Source organism: Amyelois transitella, chromosome 9 (genome assembly GCF_032362555.1).
Source record: "Amyelois transitella isolate CPQ chromosome 9, ilAmyTran1.1, whole genome shotgun sequence".
In the NCBI taxonomy this organism is placed as follows: Eukaryota; Metazoa; Arthropoda; class Insecta; order Lepidoptera; family Pyralidae; genus Amyelois; species Amyelois transitella.
The window spans coordinates 1,174,595-1,200,481 of record NC_083512.1 but is presented as its reverse complement, the minus strand read 5'-3'; the positions used below and the strand labels follow the sequence as shown (position 1 = coordinate 1,200,481).

General features: G+C 36.4%; 1 protein-coding gene across 3 annotated transcripts in view; it reads right to left on the bottom strand.

The window, feature by feature from the left end:
* Positions 1–1,139: 1,139 nt before the first annotated feature.
* LOC106130261 (fatty-acid amide hydrolase 2-A) overlaps positions 1,140–25,887 on the bottom strand; it is a 29,486-nt gene continuing 4,738 nt past the window's right edge. For 2 of the 3 annotated variants that reach the window (XM_013329069.2, XM_013329070.2), the window contains 10 exons: positions 14,448–14,616; positions 10,747–10,972; positions 8,400–8,617; positions 6,861–6,972; positions 6,200–6,378; positions 5,593–5,715; positions 5,348–5,449; positions 4,986–5,153; positions 3,929–4,108; positions 1,140–3,350 (listed from right to left, as the gene is read on the bottom strand). In XM_013329069.2, the coding sequence (XP_013184523.1) occupies positions 3,261–3,350; positions 3,929–4,108; positions 4,986–5,153; positions 5,348–5,449; positions 5,593–5,715; positions 6,200–6,378; positions 6,861–6,972; positions 8,400–8,617; positions 10,747–10,972; positions 14,448–14,615 (1,566 nt within the window). In that variant the 5' untranslated portion in view covers position 14,616 and the 3' untranslated portion in view covers positions 1,140–3,260. Of the gene's footprint in view, positions 3,351–3,928; positions 4,109–4,985; positions 5,154–5,347; positions 5,450–5,592; positions 5,716–6,199; positions 6,379–6,860; positions 6,973–8,399; positions 8,618–10,746; positions 10,973–14,447; positions 14,617–23,318; positions 23,517–25,887 lie in introns of those variants that run through there. The other variant, XM_013329068.2, reaches the window with a different exon arrangement.

The following is a 25,887-nucleotide window of genomic DNA, read 5'->3' as shown; positions in this document are numbered from 1 at the left end:
CAATAGAATTAGATCATTTTCGAAATAATGTTTTTAGAAGCAATAAAAAGCAACATCATTTGTCGTCATCGACAACCTTGCAGTATTTTGCCGGTAGTTTTTTTCCATTTCACCTCTGTTTAATGAAATTCGAGCCAATAACCGATATTTATTAGAGTGTACAACCATAAGTATAAAAAAAAATATTTCCAGATCAGGGGGTACATTCACGAAGCTGGACCTGGGTCTTTCATTATTTTTGGCTATCCAAAATAGAAAACAAAAAAAATGTGAGAAGGGGGTTTGGATTGTTGGAAAAGCTTGAATGAAAAAACAAAACCAAGGATGTAACAAAACGCTTTTGTTATTAAAACTGGCAACACATAGTAAATGTTTTTGGCGGTAAACCAAACGATAAACGAACGAAACAACACTACCCCGTGTTACAATACAATACAACCCGAAGCCCAACTTTGTAGTAGGTACATCTTTTTTATAAATTTTTCTTACTAATAAAAACGATATTTACCAAGATAGTCTCGCTCGGATGGGCTCGCCATCCCGAAAGTAGGTATAGTATACCACTGAATTAATACGTACCTGATTTGTAAAAGAGACTAGGAGTGAGTGAAATGCTATTACTAGGTATGTACTTATAATAATTGGGTGTTAATATAGTATCTACTTAAAAATGTAACATTTTAACTACTTCTACTTCAGGATTTCTTGAAGGAAAATAACCATGCAGACAGGTAGGTATTATTTTTGTTCAAAGATGATTGGGTATATAAGAAGAACCACAATATGCAAGTACTTATGGATTATATTCTTTGTATATACTTAGTATGTAGGTACCTACCTATTCTATCAATCTGTCAGGGATGACTGACCTTTCGCTTTTATTTATATTGCACAGATATTATTATTTCAAGAAGTAGTACCTACATAGTTTTAAAAGAAATGAATCGCTTGCAATGGCGGGCTTGTCTCATGAAGGAACCTCTGCCACTGGATGCAATGGAAATAAGTTTCAGTTATTAAGAACTTACTTAGTTGGATAGAATCCTGGGTCCTAAGGAATGGGCAAGTTGATGATAAAATTCGTTTATATTGCGGTTAAAAAAAAAAACAAAAAATAATACGAAGATTTTTATTGCTCGTTAAAACAAATAACATTCTAAAGGGCATGTATAGATACACATAATTTCTACACAAAGAAGGTAGGTAGGTATTAAAAAACTTATTTTTTATACACGACACAATTACATTTTGGTTTAATCTTAAGTTAATTGTGGAAAATACAAAAACGTAAAAAAATAAGGGAAAATGTTTACAATAATATATGCATGTATAATATGATACATACATCATAAATGTACTTTTATTAAATAAAGTACTTACATAATTTATTTAAACTCCATGGTTAAAATTACTTAGTTTATAAATACCATTTGAGATATTATTTATTCAGTAGGTAACAACAAACCTAACAAATTGTGATGATTCGAATTATTTTAATCGGTGTGTAATTGTACTAATTTAAAAAAAAATAACAAGGTATAACCATAAACATTTCTTCCAAATTTGCATTCCACAAAAAGGCGAACTTGAATGCGGCGTAATCAAACAATTTGAAAATGAGACGCAATCTTGCGATTTGAAAATAGTTTCATTAATCGCATTGTTAGTAGATTAATAAATGTCGGACCATCTTTACTTAAGTGTAGAAAATTTTCATCCTTTGATTTAGAAATAAAAGAACATACATACATATAATCACGTCTATATCCCTTGCGGGGTAGACTGAGCCAACAGTCTTAAAAAGACTACTAGGACACTTTCAGCTGTTTGGCTTTATGATAGAATTGAGATTCAAATAGTGACAGGTTGCTAGCCCATCACGTAAAAGAAGAATCCCAAGTTTATAAGCCTATCCCTGAGTCGTCTTTTACGACATCCATGGGAACGATCAATGGAAATATAAGAAATACTTTTTTAAATGAGTTCTCTAATACTTATAGCAATTTCGTCTATACATGAATGTAGATTTTGAAAGAAGGACATAATAAAAAAAATTATTTGCCACGATTCATAAAAATGCCATACAAACCGTCACACGGAGAGGTGAAAGTACATATAAATAAATACATAGAAAATATTCACATTTTATGTCATCACATCAAAATTACATATAATTGGGCACTTATATTACTTTTGTAAGGTCTCAAAAACATACCTTAATAATTTGATATTACTCTAGAATGGTATAGCTATTGGTTTCCTAAAAAAATAATGTCAAAAAATCCATTTCTTTAATGTTTTTTTTTATTTAATCCCTAACAATAAAAGTATATAGTCAGAAAAAAATTAAGAGTAATTGCCGATATAAGTACAAGAAACTTCATAAAAAAATATTGTCAATTTTTTTATGAAACCTAATGGCTACACATTCTCAAATTACTAACCTAATCTTAGTTTACATGAACTTATGCAATAACTAAGTCCATATAAATTAAGTTAATGCTTAAATTTATTTTCTGATAAACATAAACCAATCATATTGGTCTGGCTTAGTATAAAAACAGGATGGGCTAGTATTTGGTTGATTAAGAGCAATATTTTAAACAAAACACTTAACTTCAATTTAGTAAAGAATTAAAGATTTCATTGCTAACAAATTGAAGAATGAGCTCACCTACTTTTACTACTTTATTTTAATATAAGATAATATTTTAATCATTAAATCCACCACATGCCAATTGTACTATGTGCAAAAAAAAGTAAAAATATGTATTATGTAGTAAAAAATATGTAGGTATGTAAAGTAAGAAGATTTTGATAACCCACCCTGTTTAACATTAACGTATATAAAACAGATATATTGTACAATTGACCACGCCATAACAGTGGTTTGATATAACTATAACGTTCACATTGGCAAAGTCGATCAATCAAACTATCTCAAAACTAATTAGTAATTTATTTATCTGAGATTTATGTGATTTTTATTTTTAGCGGGAAATGAGGCGCAGAAAATTTTTGCGCATTTTACGTCATCTCATGCAAGAAGGGTTTAAAAATAAACAACAATAACAAATTATATTTTAATAAAACATTATTCCTGCTTTTTACGTTTCTTATACAAATATTTTAAAGAAAATCGTCTTTTGTACAGAAATATTTATTTAACAACCATTTTACAACCAAGTAAAATTCCCAGTCTTAAATTTTTCCTCTTACAAAATAACTCGCCAATGTGAACTGTAATCTTAGGTAAGTGACTACTGAGGCGGTCGCCAGCCGCCGAAAGCCTTTTCCAACTGTTTGGCGACGGCCAAGCATAGCCTGTCTTGATTTGGAGCTGCTATTACCTGTAAGAAAAGATTAAAAAAATTACATACATAAAATCACGCCTCTTTCCCGGAGGGGTAGGCAGAGACTACCTCTTTCCACTTGCCACGATCTCTGCATACTTCCTTCGCTTCATCCACATTCATAACTCTCTTCATGCAAGCTCGGCGGTTTCGGGTACTTTTGACCTGACCTTAAAAAAATTAAGTGTATATTTTTAGTTTGCATGAAGAGTTTTTGAAGAGGTCGATGGTCTGCCTACCCCTCCAGAAAAGGGCGTGGCATCGTGGCGGGATAGAATATATGACGTGTGTGTGATATATACCATAAAAATACATGCAACTGACATGTTCGGGCAAAAAAATGAGATATTTTTATTTTATGAAATGTCAAAGAGTGTCTGGGCTGTCATATGATATTGACTTGTATATTATATGACTTATATGCTATGCTTGTAGTCTTTCAATCTATATATCGATAGACCTATCAATACTATAGTTTTTACTCAACTATCGATAGCGGACCATCAGAGCAACACTAGAAGTATATTTAGCTGCATAGGCAGCATGCTGTACATCATTCCCTACAACTATATCACCTGTATAGCTAGAGGCAGCCCCCGCAGCTCGCCCGCCGGCACGGCAGTGGCGGGCACGCCCAGCACGTTGTGCAGCATGCTGTACATGACGCCCGACGCCAGCAGGTATACTCTATTGTGCGCGTGCGCAGGACCGTTGAACACTGGGTAGAGGAACACGCCGTCCGTGCCTAGAACTTTCTGTAAAGCAAAGGTTTAAAATTAAAAATCTGCCAAAAATATTGTACTTGGTCTCCATACTCGGCCATTCACATCAATTCTACTAATATTTATGAATGCGAAAGTTTGTATGTCAGTATTAATGTTTATTACTCTTTCACGTAAAAACTACTGAACCGATTACGATTAAATTTAACTGAAGACCCAGAATAACATATAGGCTACTTTTTATCCCGGAGTTTCCGCGGATTGATAGGGTTTCCATGCGGACGAAGTCGCGGGCGGCCTCCAGTACTAATAATAAAGAGGAAAGATTTGTATTTTTATAACGAATAAACTCAAAGCTATTGGGGACTGGGGTCCACTTTCCTACATTAATCTTTCCACTTTGTCCGGTCTTTGTCTTTCAGACCATTTGCTATTATATTAACCACACATAATTTTACAAAATGTATATTTTGATAAAAATGAAAAACATTAGGTACAAGATTATTCAATCAATTTTCTTTCAATACAATATCACCACTTTCATAAGTTATACTAAAAAAAAAAAACCTGCGCAGAAGGCAAATATTTAAATGGCGCGAAAATATTTGAGCGGTTGAGCCAATCAGAGCGGGGCATTTGAACCCGCGAACTGAACTGTCCGTTATTACGAGCGAGATAGCAAAATATATTTTAAAAAACTATTAATCTTAACGTCCTTTTAATAAGGTCGTGTTTTATTTAAGTTTTCATTCGGAGGAAGGTCTCGCTGTTTTGAAAAGTTTGTAATATCTTTATTTACACAGTAACAAGAAAATAGTAAGTATATAGTTTATAAAAGAAACAAATCACTTGGCGACATAACATCAAAGTGATTATATTACTCCTAAAGAAATGGACGACTGTAACTTACCGTCATCTTGTCGCGCAACTGCTGCGCTTTACTTCTGTAGTATTCATTCCTGGACTCTGGTATGAACAGGTTGTTCCTGTTGATGAGACTGAACCCGAGACCTTGCAGTGAACGCGTGCCGCCGCCAAACAGGTACTTTATAAGCTCCACGTATAGACTTTTGTCCACCTAAAAACAGTAATGCTTTTATAAACTTGGGATTCTTCTTTTAGGCGATGGGCTAGCAACCTATTTGAATCTCGATTCTATTATTGAACCAAACAGCTGAGCGTGGATTATCAGTCTTTGCATTGTTGGCTCTGTATGCCCCGCAAGGGATATAGACGTGATTATATGTATGTGTCTATGTATTAATCACTTACTTTCGGATTGGTCGGGTCTTGCAGCATGTTGGGAATATCTTTCATAGTGAAGAACACAGAAACTGATATTTCTACAGAATCCTCGAGTTCATTGAACTTTTCCTGCAAAAATTAAATATTATATACTTACATATATACCTACATAAATAGTATTATAGTACAGTGTGTAGGTATTATGTGCCTTTTGGGTAGTGTGAGGCCATCTACTTTGTCTACACCGTAACGGAAAAAACGTGCATGTATACCTCGCATATTTTAGCGCCGCATTCATTCTTCAGATACTTGGCCGCGTTAACTATTCTCTCCTGTATGTTTTTGTCCACATTTATCAAAGCCAAGGATTTTGTGGCTTCTGTCATGTAGTGTACCTGAAACAAAATGTATCTCATAGCATTTACACTCTAAATATAATTCAGCCGTGTGATAAAAGACGTAATTATATGAAACTAGCTGTTCCCGCGACTTCGTCCGCGTGGAATAGTTATTTTGGGCATAATTGAAACCATCAAAGGATGAATAATTTACCCCGTTTTTGTCACATTTTCAATTATTACTTCGCTTCATATAGTTGCAACGTGATGTTATATAGCCTAAAGCCTTCCTCGATAAATGGTCTATTTAACACAAACATAATTTTTCAATTCGAACCAGTAGTTCCTGAGATTAGCGCGTTCAAACAAACAAACTCTTCAGCTTTATAATATTAGTATAGATATACTATATACAACATTATAACAGTTGAACGTGGCCTATCAGTCTCTTCAAGACTGTTGGCTCTGTCTACCACGCAAGAGATAGACGTGACTATATGAATGAATGAATGAATAAAATTAGAAATAAGTAAATACTTACCCTTATATCTTGCATTCTAACTGGTTCATGAAGTTTCATCTTGTGTTTGTTGTCACCAGCCATGATATCCATCATGAGAGGTAGATCTTCAGCGAATCTGGTCATTGGCCCTACGGTCAAAAAGTTGGGGAAATTCTCGTCGCTTAGCGTTGGTATATGGCCTTCAATGGAGATTATGCCTGAAAGACAGAAAATAAATTAGAAATTTATTTGTGGATGATAAAAAGTTAATTTTCATTTTATACTATTCCGAGCTAGCAGTCTCGACAGAATTTTTAGTAATATCTCTTACTATCTGCTTTTACCACACATTTAACGGGGGCTTAAAAGCTAGAAAAATTAATTATCTGTAGGTATTTTACATTAGTGTTTTACAAATATTAAAAAAATACCAATTATAGAAGTTTCCATACTTTATACAAGACTTTTTAAAACTGTCAACCCTATCTACTCCTGACGGGATAATAAAAACGTGTCTACACGCATGTAAGTACTTACATGACATTATTCTACATGACGAAATATAAAAAATAATGTCATGTAAAACAATATCCCATATATTAATTAACATAACATTTTTTTTTTTTAATTTTTAGGAACAAAAAATTAAACTAAGAACTATCTTTCTTTTCTCATAGATTTACCAATCTTTCTATCTCACCTGGAGTGGGTTTGTGTCCGAATACTCCACAAAAGGCGGCCGGTATTCTAATAGATCCTGCGATGTCCGAAGACACGCTGAAAGCAGACGCGCCACACGCCAAGAGCGCCCCCTGAGAACATCAATTTATTGTAAAACTAGCGACCCGCCCCGGCTTCGCACGGGTGCAATATTCGGAAAAAATTATACATAAAAACCTTCCTCTTGAATCACTCTACCTGTTACAAAAAACCGCGTCAAAATCCGTTGCGTAATTTTAAAGATTTAAGCATACAGACAAACAGACTAAAATAGCGACTTTGTTTTATACTATGTAGTGATTACATACATACATATATATAGTCACATCTTTTTACCTTGCGGGGTAGACAGAGCCAACAGTCTCGAGAACCGATAGGCCAGGTTCAGCTGTTTGGCTTAATGATAGAATTGAGATTCAAATAGTGACAGGTTGCTAGCCCATCGCCTAAAAGTATAATCTCGAGTTTATTAAACTTACTTGATGAGTACCTATCCTAAAAATCTGTGTAATTCCTTCTATGTAAAGATTTTTAATAAAATAGGTACACCCGCGGTCCTGACGTCAGTATGGCGGGTTTTTAATCCAAAACAGATATTTAAATTCGTGAGGTACACTCGCGATTCTGACACACATGAAAAATGTGAAATTTTTCGAAAACAAACCCTGGAAAATAAGTCTATTACAAAAATATATAAACCGACGATAGTCGTGAAGTGCACATTTTATTTGTGTCACTCTCTCAAATAAGTCTCTTAATAAATAACTCTTGAATAATATAATAATTCACTGTCTTCTCTTGAATAAGCAACCAGTATGTAATGATATAACAGCTAACACATTGCGTATCACATAAACATATGTATATTTGTTGTGTTGGGCACACAAAATCTCTCCCCGAGTAATAGCGAGTGTCAACAACAGCATCGTGAAGTTGTCTACAAATATACAATGAGCGTGTTTATGGATGGCCACTTAGTAGGTACTAAAGATATGTTACATACATACATACATATCTTTTCAAGACTGTTGGCTCTGTCTACCCCGCAAGGGATATGGACGTGACCGTGACGTATGTATGTATACATATGGTCACGTCTATATCCCTTGCGGGGTATAGACTGATGATCTGATGAGAGATGTATCCAATTTTGAAAATAAATCTATTCTATTCTATTCTACAAAGGTTGCGAATGTCGAATACAGACGATCTTTTCTACTGCCTTATAATATAACTAGCTGTACCCACGAATTCGCCCGCGTGGAATAGTTATTTCGGGCATCATTGAAGCCCTCAATTATGAATAATTTTCCCCGTTTTTTTCATATTTTCCATTATTTCTTCGCTCCTAAAAATTGCAGCGTGATGTTATATAGCCTAAAGCCTTCCTCGATTAATAGTCTATTCAACACAAAAATAATTTTTCAATTCGAACCAGTAGTTCCTGAGATAAGCGCGTTCAAACAAACAAACAAACAAACAAACTCTTCAGCTTCATAATATTAGTATAGACACTCACTTCGCCACCGGAAGATCCTCCGGGAGTCCTGTTCAAATCGTACGGATTATTGGTTGCTCCCCGCAGCAGGTTAGTGGTCTCCCAGCCTAGACATAATTCAGGCGTGTTCGAAACCAGCAACGGAATGGCACCAGCCTCCCTGACTAGTCTGACCGCTTCGCCGTCTTTAGTGGCGCGTCTACCAGCGTTTTCTAAACAGCCCACTGCGTTCGACAGGCCTGTGAACAAAAAAAAACAATAATAGCTTCAATACATACATATAATCACGTGTATATATCCTACTACTATTATAAAGGCGAAAGTTTGTATGGATGTATGGATGTTTGTTACTCTTTCACGCAAAAACTACTGAACCGATTACCATGAAATTTGGTATGTAGGTAGCTGAAGACCCAGAATAACACATAGGCTACTTTTTATCCCAGAGTTCACGCGGGATTGATAGGGTTTCCATGCGGACGAAGTCGCGGGCGGCCTCTAGTATATATATATATAAATCCTTTGCGGGGTAGATAGAGCCAACAGTCTGATAGGCCACGTTCAGCTGTTTGGCTTAATGATCTATTGAGATTCAAATAGTGACAGGTTGCTAGCCCGTCGCCTAAAAGGAGAATCACAAGTTTATAAGCCAATCCCTTTGACGCCATTCACGAACGAGATGGAGTGGTCCTATTCAATTTTTTTTTATTTGTGCCACACGGTACCAATTAATATTGTGAAAATATTTGCCAATTCTTAAGTGCCACATGGAAAATTAATAGGTAAATCACTCAAAAACTAAGTTCATTCATTGTATTGCACTTACATATATAGTTTATTACAACAGTTGAAATAATGCTGCATTATATGAGAGATTAGCTCATTGAAGCCAGAACTATAAACGTTTTAAAGAGTAAAACAGCATGCAATGTATTGTCATATGCTTAATGGACGTTAATTACAAACGTTACGGTAAATCTCACAAGAAATTGTTTATTACACTTGAAATATGAATATATTCCTCGAAAGTAAGTTCGAGACTTGTGTTACGAGATACTAACTCAACGATACTATATTTTATAATAAATAATTAAATACATAAACATCCAATACTCAGGCCGATCTGAGAAAGTTTGTTTCTCATCATGACCGGGATTCGAACACGGGACCTCCGGTGTCACGTACAAGCGCACTACCGCTGCGCCACAGAGGCCGTCAAATAAGCTTAGTGCTATACTTAGAATTAATAGTATAGCTTGATTAAAGGCGAACATTAGTTTGGGTGCTAACGCTTCTTGAAAAACACCTCTGCAGGTTCGACACCTCTGCGTTTCCTTTCAGAAAAAGCATCGGTTAGTATTGAAACTAATGTGCGTACCTCAGAAAAGAGTCATGGATGCAGCGGAATTCGTACGATAAACCCCGACGCTTAAATGAATAAAAAACGTGAATCAAACCCACGACCCAAGCAGTAAGTTGGTAATCTAACATTTAAATCATAACGTCTCTCCAAGTATCATTTAGTCACATAATCAGTAACAATACCGATGTAATTAAGCCTGAAAAAGTTAACGTAGTGTAAAAAAATCTTTCTTCCAGAATAGAATTCTACAGAATAAATTATTACCGTCGTTAAGTCCGCGCGACGAGTGTATTCAGTTTTTCCTGACTTGAATCTTTTTATACTGTGACATTGTACTTAAAAAATGGACTTTAATTAATTATGGCGCTCATTACTGTTCCTATAAGAATTCCAAATCATCTCTTACGACTTGTAAATGATGATTAGCGATTCTTTTTATAAAACAAAGTAGCTTAATGAATGGGTATTATCTACGACGTAAAAATTGTACTGTTTTTTTTTACGCTGATAGAAGAAAGTGTTTATATATATACGACTATTTCCCGGAGGGGTAGGCAGACATTACATATTTTCACTTGCCACGATCCCTGTATACTTATTTCGCTCTATCTCCATTCATAACTCTTTTTAGAAAGCTTTTTTAAGAAAGATTTCGGGTACTTTTGACCTGATCTTTGTAACCTTAAAACTGGAAATTATTTGACGGAACTTATAAATACCCATGTGGTTCCCGGCACCAATACAAAAAAGAATAGGACCACTCTATCTCTTTCCCATGGACGTCGTAAAAGGCGACTAAGGGATAAGCTGGCTTTAAGCTTTAATTAATTATGGCTTAATGATAGAATTGATATTCAAATAGTGACAGGTTGCTAGTCTGTCGCCTAAAAGAAGAATCCCAAGTTTATTAAGCCTATCCCTTAGTCGCCTTTTACGACATCCATGGGAAAGAGTGCCGGAAACCACACGGCACGGGAAGAAAAAGAAGAATATTAAAACACTGACCACTTAGAGAACAACTCTCTTTCACAGTGAACGGAACACCCAAAAGAGGTTTCCCTTCGAACAGTTCTTGCAAAGTGCCATTCTTCTTCGCGTCTGCTATACTCCTGTCGACCGCTTTGGAATCTTCTAAAGCAGCTCTGTAGCGTTCTTCTACCACTGCGTTGAGGAACGGGTTCACGTCTTTAACGTGATTGATGTACGTTGTGACCAGCTCTTCGCTCGTAATCTGTTGAAGAGGTAATTAATTTAGGTTATAGGTATTGATATCTTTTTGTTTTAGAAATTTAGAGATAAGTAATTAAAAACTGATACTTTAATACAAACATATATATATAATCAAGTCTATATCCCTTGCGGGGAACAAAGAGCTAATATTCTTGATAAAACTGAAAGGCCGCGTTCAGCTGTTTGGCTTTATGATAGAATTGAGACTTTTTGAGAGGTTGCTAAGTCGCCTTTTACGACATCCATGGAAACGAGACGGAGCGGTCCTATACTTTTTTTAATGTTGGTGCCGGGAACCACACGGCACTCTCAAAACCCTATAATCCGTGCCTTTAATAGTCTGTCTGATCATGACTTTGATCTTGACTTTTTCTATTTACATTGGACAAATGAAACCCCTCTGATTATATATTCTGAGAAACTCTTAACAAAATTTATTATCCTACGATAGGTAATGTTACTCAATTAAGACTAGTACTTACTAAGTATTACCAATAAGGTCGCTAGGACATAGCACCTTTGACATCAAAACCCTAGGAAGAATCCAGTATCCGACCAAAACCTGTAGCCTAACCTATGACTATTTCGCAAACCTAAAAGCAACATTGCAATATCGATGTCGCAAGATTACGTGTGTCGAAAGTCTGGAATAAACCACAAGGCTAGCCACCAACCTAGATAAATTCCTAGCTATAAGGAAGAGGTTAATGTTCAAAGCATGCTACTAGTTACCAAATAAGACAAGAAATCGGAGAAACATAAATGTCAAAGGGGTAAAAAACTGAATCCTTAATGCATTTGTTGCGAACTTAATTTTTGCAAGGATTTCTTCTCTAATACTTAGCTCGTAGGAATTTTCCGGAATTTAATTAGTATCTCCGTGCCAAATTTCATCAAAATTTGAATCAATTTGTGTTAAAAAAATAAATCAATTTTTGATTACTTTAAAATTATGTGTGCCGTGTAGTTCCCGGCACCAGTAGGTACAAAAAAGAATAAGACCACTCCATCTCTTTCCCATAGATGTCGTAAAAGGCGACTAAGAGATAGGCTTACAAAAACTGATAAGCCACGTTCAGTTGTTTGGCTTAATAATAGAATTGAGATTCAAACAGTGACTTTTCCCTAGTTCCTGAACCTATCCTTTAGTCGCCTTTTACGACGTCCATGGGAAAGAGATGGAGTGATCCTATTCTTTTTTATATTAGTGCCGGGAACCACACGGCACCGTACGTACCGTGCGCAAATACTCATCATTTCCACAAATAACATCAGTAGTTACAAAGTATGGTACCATCTAGGAGTTGCATGATAAATTGATAGTTATGTATCAGAGGTGACCTAGCTTGGCCGACCCAAAGAAAGAAAGTTAAGTATCAAAAGGGATGAAAAACAAGCCGTTTCACATAACGCGATGTGATTTTTCAACACAACTATAAGTGTCACGAGGGGGTGAAAAATTACGAATCATTTCCACGAAAGGCCATCATGGTAAATTGCCGATGCCTTCCGTAACAATTTCCACGCCATCGCCCGAGTGGGTCACCCCAATTCAGAACTCGAAGCGCTAATTACCACAACGTTCCATGGTCCAACTCTATCATTAAGTGGAACAGCTGAGCGTGGCCAACAGTCTTGACAAGACTATTGGCTCTGTCTACCCCTCAAGGGATATATGTACGTATGTATGTCCATCTAATTAAGGAAAATTGTCGCGTGTATGCAAGCCCATCCGAAGTTCTTGCATAAATGGAAACCATAGGTTTACACATACTTACGAGATGGCATTAGAGTAATCAAAGTATAGAGCGGTCAATCGGAGCCCGAATATCATAGCGTTATTAATGAGGGTACAATTAGTACATACAAAGATAAGAAAGGGAGAGAGAATTTATAGCTTTGTTTATACATACATACATACATAAAATCACGCCTCTTTCCCGTAGGGGTAGGCAGAGACTATCTCTTTCCACTTGCCACGATCTCTGCATACTTCGCTTCATCCACATTCATAACTCTCTTCATGCAAGTTCGGCGGTTTCGGGTACTTTTGAGCTTGACCCTTTACCAGGACGTCCTTAATTTGATCAAGATACGTACATAATATTCTGACTTCAAATTATTGGTGATATTATATATTAAATTATTGGTGATATATAGAAGTAAGATTGAAATAGTGTCAGCTTGCTAGCCCATTATATATCAAATCAACGTATCTTGATCAAATTAAGGGTCAGGTCAAGAGTACCCGAAACCGCCGAGCTTGCATGAAAAAAGTTATGAATGTGGATGAAGCGAAGGAAGTATGCAGAGATCGTGGCAAGTGGAAATATGTGGTCTCTGCCTACCCCTTCGGAAAAGAAGCGTGATTTTATGTATGTATGTATGTATGCTAGCCCATCACTTAAAAGAGGAATCACAAATATTACGTATAACCGCTGAATTACGAGTATTATTATTCGTTGAGCGCGCTCTACTCAACTCTATGGCTATTGCAATGAAAATGGTCGTTCGGAAAAGCAGTTTGCATTTAACGCCTTAGCCGTAAACGCAAGTACCATTTGCAACATGCCATAAAGTGAGTATTGGCTTTATCGGCGATTATTTATGAAGGTGCACTAGGAATTCTAAGGCACGCCTATATGCATGCGAGCTTAAACAAGACACATTGTATTTCGTTTATGCATTCTCTAATTTGCATTCACTTCTAACGATAGTGTGGTTTGTTAGGACCACGGGATATTTCTTATTTCGTAACATACATACATATAGTCACGTCTATATCCCTTACGGGGTAGATAGAGCCAACAGTTTTGAAGAGACTGATAGGCCACGTTCAGCTTTTTGGCTTAATGATAGAATTGGGATTCAAATAGTGACAGATTGCTAGCCCATCACCTAAAAGAAGAATCCCAAGTTAATAAGCCTATTACGACATCCATGGGAAAGAAATGGGGTGGTCCTATTCTTTTTTTTAACAGTACCGGGAACCACACGGCACTATTTCGTAACCGATGCGTGATTTATTTGATCCGCTTGGAATTTCTGGAGTTAGGATGTAGCAAGTAATTCACTCTTTTGTATTTAACAGGCGTCAGCTTAATGAAATACAGTTTCTAAACGGGCCTCACGATATTAGAATCTATAATATTTAGAAATGGAAGCGGGGACAAGCTATCAAAGACCGAGTGTACCTAGCTTCTACCTAGTAAGCTTAATCTTAGCGTTATATTTCAAGAGTTATTCGCAATTTAGCACTTTGGGTAATTTAAATATCGCAAGAATATGAGATATAATCGAGAAAATGCTAAAATTGGAAAATCTAAATTAAACTCCCAGTCCTGACAATTGCTAAACGGGTAGCGCTGCGCACGCGTCGATACAATTATTAGATAAAGATAGCAGTCGCGTATACAAAAGAAATTACCTTCCTCTCTTGACAGACGAAATCAAAAAGGCAAAACAATCCAAAGTACCTCTCCAGTCCTGACAGCGGCCGCTAAACTGGTGGCGCTCCTCATCAGAAGCGGCGGCGGAGCACGCGGCAGCGGCCGGCGTTCTCTCGTCTTCAGCCAGAACAGCGGCGCCAGGAGCAGGTTCAGGATACGGAGCACCACGCCCAATATCCGAACGCCCACCTCCATCCTGGAGAAAATAGACAAATTAATCATACTGTTGATTTTTTGACGAACTCTCTGTGTTGATTGACATATACATTTAAATAACGCCTCTTTCCCGGAGGAAAAGGCCGCAGACACTACATCTATCCACTTGCCACGATCCCTGCAAACTTCTTTCGCTTCATCCAAATTCATAACTCTCTTAATGCAAGCTTGTCCTGACGAAAGGTTAGGTCAAGAGTACCTTAACAAAACAGTTTGCGTAAAGAGAGTACGTGAGGATAACGCTAAAGATGTATGTATCGTAGCAAGAAGAAAGATGTAGTCTTTACCTGACCTGACCTAAGAAGAGGAAGCATTAGCGATTTGAACCCGACATTCATCTGGACCACTGCAGTTAATGGGGTAATCAAAGAACTAACCAAGAATGCAGTTTTATTATACCTCGTTCCTACCATTAAGGCGTGGTATTCAATCAATTTACGGTTTTAGTAAAAGTGTTCACTATTTGGCTGTCATTTCGTATAATATTCTAGGCATGGTGTGAATACCAAGGCGACGAAAAAATTGATAATGAGTGGATAATTAATAAAGTTGATTTTAATTATTTAATTTGTTGAAAGTTCATTTTGATCTGATGACTTTAATACTTTTTTCATAGATAATATTGTTTAGTTTTTAATTTAATGAGGAATGAAACTCGTTACTGTAAACTCTAGTTTCAAGCATAGATGTAGAAGAAGATTTTTGACCGCCAATGACAGTCGCAAATTTGCCCGTACGTAAGACCCCATAAGTATTCAAATCGAAAGACAAAACAAAATGGTAGATTTTTATATATCACCGCTTCTGTATTTAACACAAACAAGTTGAATAAAATGATGAAATCTTGTGGACATATTCATAAAACGACCATTAAATAGGCAGACATTCTGGATAATAAAAGTGTCGGGCCCAATGGCAAAGCAGCGGGGCTGAAAATATTACCTCATTAAGAGAGGACATACTAAGTAGTGTGGCCATTAATACCCTACTGAGCTATTCAAGAGCGTTGACAAGGAAATCATCTTTCTCTTTTCATCTGTTCAGGTATCCTCAAAGAAGGAAAGAGAGGGTAGATAAGAGGGTTTAGGTCAAGGCGACTGGCCTTTATTTCGGCGATTACTAACTACGTTTATGCCCGGAATATCAATAAATCGCTGAGGTGATTACACAGTCTGAATTTTATTCTTATGTAAAGTAGGCCAGCGATTTGTGTGTCTTGAAGATTTGGATCGAGCAATTAGTTTGAATAATCTTTTTGTATTGTTTGAGAATAGGTATTAAAATTCCTTGGACTCTTAAACGTTTTGTTAATAATGGAAAATTGGAGATTCATATGCAGAAGATGCTATGATCTAGGAGAGATCAGAGAATTTTTAATTATAACCATTAACTTAACACTATTGAAATACTTAACAAGTCATCATATTTTATGAATTTATAAGTTTTTCTAGGCATTGTATTCAGTAAGAAAATTGAACGAAATCATACTTCATAAGTATTATTCTATTATAGATGCAATTTCCATAAAATTATAATTTATCCACTTACATAAATCGTCGTTGATGTTAAAGTTACATGCCTAATGTCGGTATATCATCAAGATATCTTCAATGTATACGTAACTCATTTTTCTCCTTAGGTATTGTAGAAGAGCACTATGAGAGGACGTCACACAATTCCTACGGTGACGGAAAATAAATGTTTTTTTAGTACTTATTACTGAAAAGAACTAGTGTGCTTGATAACAATCGATTCATACTACAAAAATTGTTATATTATGAAATGCAGTTAGATGTCCAACTTCTTTATTTTCCTGATTGAGAATTTCCTGTTAATTGCCCCAATAAAATACCGTATCTTCACCGCGATACTTCAAACGCGAAAACTATTTTTACCTGTGAGTTTATGAAAATACAGAACATAAAACATAACAAAGCTATAAATATATGATTGACAGCTCAATTCCAGTGCGGTTTGCCGAAGATAACATGGCAATTCCAACGGCGAATAGGCAATATGTCATTCACAATTTTCGTTTCCATTCGGGTGGTTGAAATGGAATTGCTAGTGTGGTCGTTCTTTGATAAGAGATTTACCTACGCGTGGTTGCTTTTATATATAATACCTCATCGATGTTTCCGAAAAGTCGTCTTTCCAATAATCGAATCGGTAAGGTGTGGTTTTAATGTGTAAGCGTGAGGTGCAAAAAGGTACAGGTTCGAATCCCACCCAGGCCATGTACCAATGACTTTTTTCAAAGTTATGTAGGAACATAAGTTTAAATATCATCGTAACATGAGGGGAAACATTGCGAGGAAACCTGCACTCTCAGGAAACTGGATGTATAACCATGATCGATCCAATACGGGTTAAGTTCCCCTGCAAAGGTTGCAGAGGCCAGACGGGAGTCGCTTCGTGTAAAAGCTTGACTCACCCAATTTTGGATCCATGGTCAAAGGCATACCCAGGTCTCCTCTCCAGATTGGTGAGGATGCAACCGGGACGAAGTCATTTAAATAATCGATATTTGCATATACTTTTTCTGCAAGAAAAAAAAACGTGATGACTCTATTTATGTTGACAGAACTGTGACTACATCCATCTCTCCTGGGTAAACAGCCGTTAAGTACTCATGGCACGAGCTGACCGAGGTTAAGCAATCATGCGAACACACGCAATGGCAAGATCCCAAGAGAGAACATGCAAACATAAAGTAGGCAAATGACGAAACGGCTAATAACATATGAGCGATGGGCGAAACCGCAGATATCTGAATAATAATTGGATTTCTAACTGATTTTAAACTTTCAGGTATTAAACGCGCACGTAATGCAAGTACCTTTATTTTTTTCTCGGACGTTTCGAAGATCTGTGGTCTCTGTGGCGCAGCGGTAGTACGCTTGTCTGTGACACCGGAGGTCCCTGGTTCGAATCCCGGCCAGGGCATGATGAGAAACGAACTTTCTCTGATTGGCCTGGGTCTTGGATGTTTATCTATATAAGTATTAATTATAATATACAGTATCGTTGAGTTAGTATCTCGTAACACAAGTGTCAAACTTACTATGAGGCTAACTCAATCTGTGTAATTTGTCCCGTATATATTTATTACCGAGCGAGTGGTCGCTTGATCGTAGGCAGTCTGTTAAAGTTGGAAATATTTCTACAAACATACGTATGTACATATAATCACACTAGCTGTGCCCGCAACTTCGTCCGCGTGGAATAGTTATTTTGGGCATAATTAAAGCCATCAAGGATGAATAAATTTCCCCGTTTTTTTCACATTTTCTATTATTTCTTTGCTCCTTATAGTTGCAGCGTGATGTTATATAGCCTAAAGCCTTCTTCGATAAATAGCCTATTCAACGCAAAAAATAATTCAATTCGAACCAGTAGTTACTGAGATTAGCGCGTTCAAACAAACAAACTCTTCAGCTTTTTTAGCCAACATTCTTGAAATGTCAAAATATTTCTATTTCCTTAAATTATTGATTGTCGATTTCGACTAGATACATATATTGCACCATCAGAATAAACATACAAAACAGCACAATAAGAGACAGATATATATATATAGACTCGATTACAGATTTTAACTAGAAGACTTAAAGATTCAACCCTTATTAGATAACTTGCAACCTCTGGCGAGGTTCAAACTGTTATTGGGAATATTACACCGATGGGGAATTATCGGTAGGTCCGTGAGTCAAAAATCTTTTACACCCTACTACCATTTTCTCTAACGAGTTCCAAGATGCCTTCCGTCCTCAAGTTGAGTTTACGTATAAGTGGGACATAAAAAGAGATTAAAATTTACACTGTAATTTACATGCATTGGTACCTAATGTGCACGATGCGCCTGCGCACTTAGTGAATGTTAAAATCTGAGTAATTCTTCAATTAACTGCGATGATCACGTACGTACCTAGCACCCATGGGGCCTTACCGGCTACACCAAGCGATTTGTGGTGTCCTAGGTCAATTCCATAATATTCTTTGCAAGAGAATCTAACTTGTAATGAATCATGGTAACAAACACTAACGTTGGATGGAATGTTTCTATATTAAGACCCGCTAATGCTTTACATTTTTATACCAAAAGATACCGCGTAGCAGCTAGAATAAAAATAGTGTTCTCTTTCAAGGGATAATTTAATGCTAGTTAAGAAACCCTTTAATCTTTAGATTCTTCATTTTCGAGACTCCTGGCTTTTTCTACCCCGCAAGGAAAATAGACGTGTCTATGTCTTCTAGTATTCTTGAATTTGTTGTTAACTATGATAAACTGAGATTTAGCCCGCAATATAATTTTTTTGCCTTTAATGACCAATCAATCAAGAATTAATAACTTATTCTATGGGAACTTTAGCAGCTTGATAAGGCCGTTGACCAGGAATCAATAGAAATCGAGACTGAAATTAAAACTTGTCCAGACATTTCCACGCTATGGCCTCTTTTTCAACTGACAGCAAGGTAATGAATTTATTATGAACTATTTATCTGGGCAGACTATAAAAGAATGTATTACTATATTTGGACGTCAATTTACAAATATTCGTTCTAAACTCATGAATACGGCATACTTTAATTAATATGAATAATTTAGATAGATAAAGGATTAAAAATACATAGACTGTTAAAACTTTCACTGGCAACTTTGAGCAATAAAATTATAATTTATAATGATTTGGAATTATATAAAGATTGTGGATTCAATAAATTTTAATATACTCGTACAATACAGCTGTTTGTTCTTAAGAGGTAATAAATATTTATGAGATTATAATCTGAGAGACAAGGCGCAACATAAATTTTAATTCGGAATGTTTTGGATCAGTCTATGCACAGACTAGTCACTTACGATCAATCACAGAATTTACTAGCTGTCCCTATAGAATTTTATAGTTCAATTAATAAAATTAAATTATGAATTCTGTTGAAATAAATAAAGATCACATGATTAAAGATTGATAAACTCTTTATTGCACCATAAGAGTAAAATATAAAAAACAGCACAAAAGAGACAGAGATATCTTCCAGTCGACCTTTAGGTGGAAGGAAAGAAAATAGAAGATTGGCTTTTTACTGATAAATACAATCATTTAGGCTTCAAGGTATATAAAAATACAAATAAAATTACCAGACGTGTAGACAGACATTACATCTTTTCAATTGCCACGATATTTTTAGGTGTGTATGTATGAAATATTTCATTTCACACATATAATAACGTCTCTATCCCTTACGGGATGGACAGAATCAGCAGCAGGATTCTTCTTGTAGGCGATGAGCTAGCAACCCGTCACTATTTGAATCTCAATATCATCTTTTAAATCATACATTCATACGTTTAAATAAAAAAAATGTTATATAAAACGTAATGATGCCACGTTTTATGATCGTTCAGACATTTTACTACTCACCACTAAATTGTGTTAGTAGTCTAGAGCAGCCATAAGCACGTAATGTCCCATAATGATTTCTGTTTTATCACTTATGTCGTCAAGTATATTTGTGATATGATCTTAGTTTATATCGTCTTAGTACCGCGTGGTTCCCGGCACCAATACAAAAAAGAATAGGACTACTCCATTTCTTTCCCATGGATGTCGTAAAAGGCGACTAAGGGATAGGCTTATAAACTTGGGATTCTTCTTTTAAGGCGATGGGCTAGCAACCCGTCACTATTTGAATATCAATTCTATCATTAAGCCAAACAGCTGAACGTGGCCTATCAGTCTTTTCAAGACTGTTGGCTCTGTTTACCCCGTAAGGGATAAAGACGTGATCATAAGTATGTATGTATGTATGTTTATATCGTCTTCCGTGATTTCATGTTCAATCTTATTCTTCCTCCTGGCTTTAGTCCCGGTTGCATCCTCACCACTCTGGAGAGGCGCTTGGGGTACGCCTTTGACCGTGGACCCTGGATTGGGTGGGTCAGGTTTTTCCCGAAGCGATTTCCGCAACATTTGCAGGGGAACCTAATCCGTATTGGATCTTTCATGGTTAAACATGCAGTTTCCTGATATGCAGTTTTCTTCACGATGTTTTCCCTCATCGTAAGAGCATCGGTTAGTATTCAAATGATAGACAAGAGTTTCAAAAAGATGAGGAGTTATTAAATGAAGTGACCCAATTTTATGAATATGAATATCTCTACATAGTATAAAACAAAGTCGCTATTTTAGTCTGTTTGTCTGTATGCTTAAATCTTTAAAATTAAGCAACGGATTTTGATGCGGTTTTTGTAACACGTAGAGTGATTCAAGAGGAAGGTTTTTATGTATATTTTTTTCCGAATTTTGCACCCGTGCGAAACCGGGGCGGGTCGCTAGTTAATTATGTAGTGTAGTTTGTTCCGCAGCTTCTTCTACACATGCGCTTGGAAGCGGTAGTAGTAATAATTAGATTTAAGTGATGTGACGTCAATAAATGATACCCTGTATCCAATTTTGACAATAAAGCTATTCTATTTATGCCGTTAACCACCTAGCTAAAACTCTTTGATCTTTTTCGGTTTAACCCAAATGTTGTAAAGTTAACTTTCTCTGAATGAGATTATTTTTTTTTTTTTAAAAGATTTTCCTATTTTGTAACTGTGCCTGCAAGAGTAATCGAAAATGCCTAATTATTCGTATTTCTTTATACATACATAATACATATAATCACATCTATATGCCTTACGAGGTAGACAGAGCCAGCAGCCTTGAAAGACCAACAGACCACGTTCAGCTGTTTGGATTAATACAGATTTTGATTCGATAGTATTTTTTTTATTCCCACATATTTTTTTTTACCAATCATTCTCATTTACATATTATTTTAATCGCATAAACGGATAATGTTTGAAATGTTTCTGATAACCTTGGCGATTTCTCTTCATATTAGGCACTTCAATTTCAATAAAATTGAAACGTTTCTAATGTGTGATATCCTGACATTACGCTAGGTGTGTAATAACTCGGATTACATCTCAATTAAATTCATATTACTCGTACATATAGTAATTACATTTAATACACCGTCACGTAAGCGGAAATATCTTTTCAATCGTTTTGTTTAAATATAACCTTAGTAACTCAAAGAAATCTCTAAGAAAAATAAATAAATCTATACTAATATTATAAAGCTGAAGAGTTTGTTTGTTTGTTTGAACGCGCTATCTCAGGAACTACTGGTTCGAATTGAAATTTGTATTGAATAGACCATTTATCGAGGAAGGCTTTAGGCTATATACCTTTACATCACGCTGCAACTATTAGGGGCAAAGAAATAATGGAAAATGAGAAAAAAAAAACGGGGGAAATTATTCATCCTTGAGAGCTTCAATGGCGCCTATTAACGGAATAACTATTCCACGCGGACGAAGTCGCGGGCAGAGCCAGTGAATGAATACAGGACATATTAACAGTAAGTCCCGTGGTAGCCAGAATAACCACTAAGCCGCAGAGGTCAAGAGGATCGTAAAATACAGCCTAGGTATGCTGCAAACATATCGATTTGGGGTCATTCCCTTCAGACTCGTTTACTGGGACATTGACTTCCAGATCAAAGCTTCGGGGTCTGGGTTTATGAAAGCTCCCTCGGGTCTTTGAAGACGAGAAGTTATTTAACGCGCCTTTATTGTTACCTATTCAAAAGGCGCTTTTAATTGATTTTGGCCTCTACATGTGCCGGAATAAACATTTAATTTGTTTGTTTTTTTTTTCATTTTTGTAAACAAATGTTGCGAAATTTTAAAAAAAGCTGGCTAGTAGTTTTGTGCAATGAAAATGCATTACAACTTTACCACAAATATCCTCCGATAGCTTCTTTTTTGGTTCGAGTAACATCTTCGTGTTAATTGTCACTTACCATCAGGTGAGATGGAAGACAAATGCCTAATCTAATATTAATTAAAAAAAAAAAAAACAAATATTTTCAAACACGAAGAACGAAATTAAGGACGTCCTGGTAAAGGGTCAGGTCAAAAGTACCCGAAACCGCCGAGCTTGCATGAAGAGAGTTATGAATGTGGATGAAGCGAAGGAAATATGCAGAGATCCTGGCAAAAGAGGTAGTCTCTGCCTACCCCTCCGGGAAAGAGGCGTGATTTTATGTATGTATGTACGAAGAACGAAATACGATTTCAAAGTCTATTTTATCATGATAATACTGTCTACGGAAAAATATATACTCTTTTTAATCTTGATCGGAATTTAATCAACGATTAAGACAAACTGGTCCAATGTCCATAATTTGAAGTCCATATAAAGCGAAGTACATTTTTAAAGTGAAGGGTAAAGAACGCATCGCCGAAACTTTTCCATAGTTGTAGAAAGCTGAATTGGTATGTTTATTTGGAATATTTTCATATATAAATTAATGGATTTTTTTTTATTTGTTCAAATTATTTTGATGACAACTTTAAATTATAAATTTTTCAAAAATAAATACTGGGAATAATATGAATAATACGTTTATTCCATCTATTTCTAACGGTAGTTCGATAGTCGAATAGTTTCAATTTTTTTTCCAAATTGTTATAGGTACTGACGGATTGAATTACTGAAAATAGAAGTTATAGTATTCCAAATAAAACAACTGAAACAATTGGTTATTTTAAAAACAAAATGAGAGTTCAATGTGACGTTCAGTTTTTTTAATGGATAAAAATAATTACATTAAACTACTTACCTGAAGCTTTTGTCAAGTCTCTAAGAAAAATAACACAAACAAAGTGCGTATTACACGGTTATTACACTGTGTTATTTAAAATATTAAACCAAATCTTTTCAAAACTTTAGTTAATAATCAGTGTTCTTTTATTTTTTAACGATTAAATAAAGTTAATCGAAACCATTTAAAGGTAAAAAGCTGAAGCGACACGTCCTCTCCGCGTAGAGCCAAGACGAGTACTAAACAAATAGATGCCTTGGGGAAATCGCGAGGGAAATTTTAAAGAAAGAACACAGGGTTGCCGCTAATCTGCCCCTTGCTCGACCCATCAAAAAATAAAGACGATATGAATGACCATTGAGCACAGATAAGATATAATAATCATTTAAATGACCGCATCCTAGACTAAATAAATACAAGGTGAAGTTTTAGAGATAAATTGAAACCTACGGATCTTGAAATCCGCCAAAACATTGTGCAGTTATTTATTATTTTAACCCAACTGCACCTAAAAGAGGGTTACGTTTATAGGTAAAAAAAATGAAATGAAATTTTTATTATTATTTTAAGTGATTTTCGCATTTCCGAGTACGACCGCAAAAAACGCTCTTAACGTTATAAGTTTTAGTTGGCGTCTCATGCTACTGTTATAACAAGGTTATTTGTTTCAATTTGGTTAAATAGCGCGGGAAAACTTGTTAACTCCATTGCCCTGTCTCAAGAGGACGGGACGGCTCATGAAAAATGAAATTTTCATCATATTTTCAATTTACTATTCTTCATTGTGAATTCTTACCTGAGGAATGAACTCTATGCCAACGCCAATCTTCAATTTGGTTTCCTTCCACCCAAAGGTTGACTGGAAGATATTGCAGTAGCCATAAGTCCGCCTTTGTACCATCTCTGTCTGTTTTGTGGGGTTTTGTATGTTTTATTCTTATGGTGCAATTAAGTGTTTATCTATCTTCTTCCTGGATATAGTCCCGGTTCCATCCTCACCACTCTGGATATATATATACCTAATTGAGTGACTTACCAGTCTATGCACAGGCACCGCTGGGCCTAGAAATTTCTAATTTGAATTAGGTTTAGATATTTATGTATGTACCGTATGATTCCCGGTACCAATAGAAAAAAGAATAGGACCATCCTGTCTCACTCCCATGGATTTCGTAAAAGGCGAACTAAAGCTTATAAGCCTGGGCTTACTTAAATTGGCTGGCATGGCTAGGGGCGAGCCTAGTCTCGAGCGTGCCACTTCCGCCATGGGGTTGGGCGACCCCCAGGTAATGGCTAGCCTTACCCTGGCATGCGGGGCTCTGCTGGGGCGGACAAAATTTTTCCCTAGCGTCTCGTGGGAATCGCATTATGAACCTTAAAAAGCATATAAATGGCGGCGATGGTGTCCGCACCCCATCACGTCTCGTTCCCGGCGGGAGCGGTATGCGGTCTGCTGAAAGCCGCTTTGCGACGATGAATGTAAGAGGAGGAATGAAGGATAAGATTGAGGAAGTATGCCAGATGATGGATGAAAGACGTTTGGATGTGTTGTGCGTGAATGAAACGAAGCGGAAAGGATGCGACGCGACGCAGCACGGCCCTTACACGGCGTATTGGTCTGGAATTTCCAGTACCAGCCGAGGCTGTCAAGGGGTCGGTCTAATTCTTTCTGCACGAATGGCTGAGTGCGTGAATGAGTATGAGTGTGTCAGCCCTCGTCTTCTATGGATTAGGCTGAAAGTTGGAATCACTCGGATCTTCGTTCTAGGTGTTTATGCACCTTGGGATGTGGGTTCGAGGGGTACAACATCAGCAAAAAGCGAAAACGAGGAGTTCTGGAATAGTGTAAGAGAAGTATTGAAAGTTACCAAGCCAAATGAGAAGATTATTATGTTAGGTGATTTTAATGGATGGGTGGGTGTAAAGCGTGATGGATATGAAAAGGTGCTTGGTGCGTTTGGTGACGAAAAGGTGAATGATAATGGAAGAAGTGTATTAGAAATTTGTCTAGAGTGGGATCTTTTTGTGTCGAACTCAATGTTTCAACATAAAGAGATCCACACCTACACAAGAGTGGAAGGTATTTTAAAAAGTATGATAGACTTTGTGATTGTAGATGAAAGATTGAAGAACAAAGTGCTGGATACCCGTGCATATCGCGGTGCTGGCATTGACTCGGACCATTTACTGGTGATATCCCGGATAAGGGGTATCTTCAATCGCTGGCGGCACAGGGTAAGGGAGCAAACCAGCGCTTTGGAAAGAGTAAAAGTAGAAAATTTGCAAGATATGGATGTAGGTAAGAAGTATATTAATAGACTGAAGGATGAATTTGAAGATTTAGATGAAATGAGCGATATTGAAGATGGATGGAAGGAATTTAAAGAAAGAATTGTGAAAGTAGCTGTTGAAGTGTGTGGTGTAAGTAGAAGAAGGAAAGGAAAAAATCACAAAAATGCGTGGATGAGTAAAGATGTGCAAGAACTTGTGCGATTAAAGAAGAAAGCATGGCTGGATTTGTTAGCAGCAAAAGCTAACTTAAGAATGCAAGAGGTTATAGATGAAGATGTGAATGAAGCACGTAAGG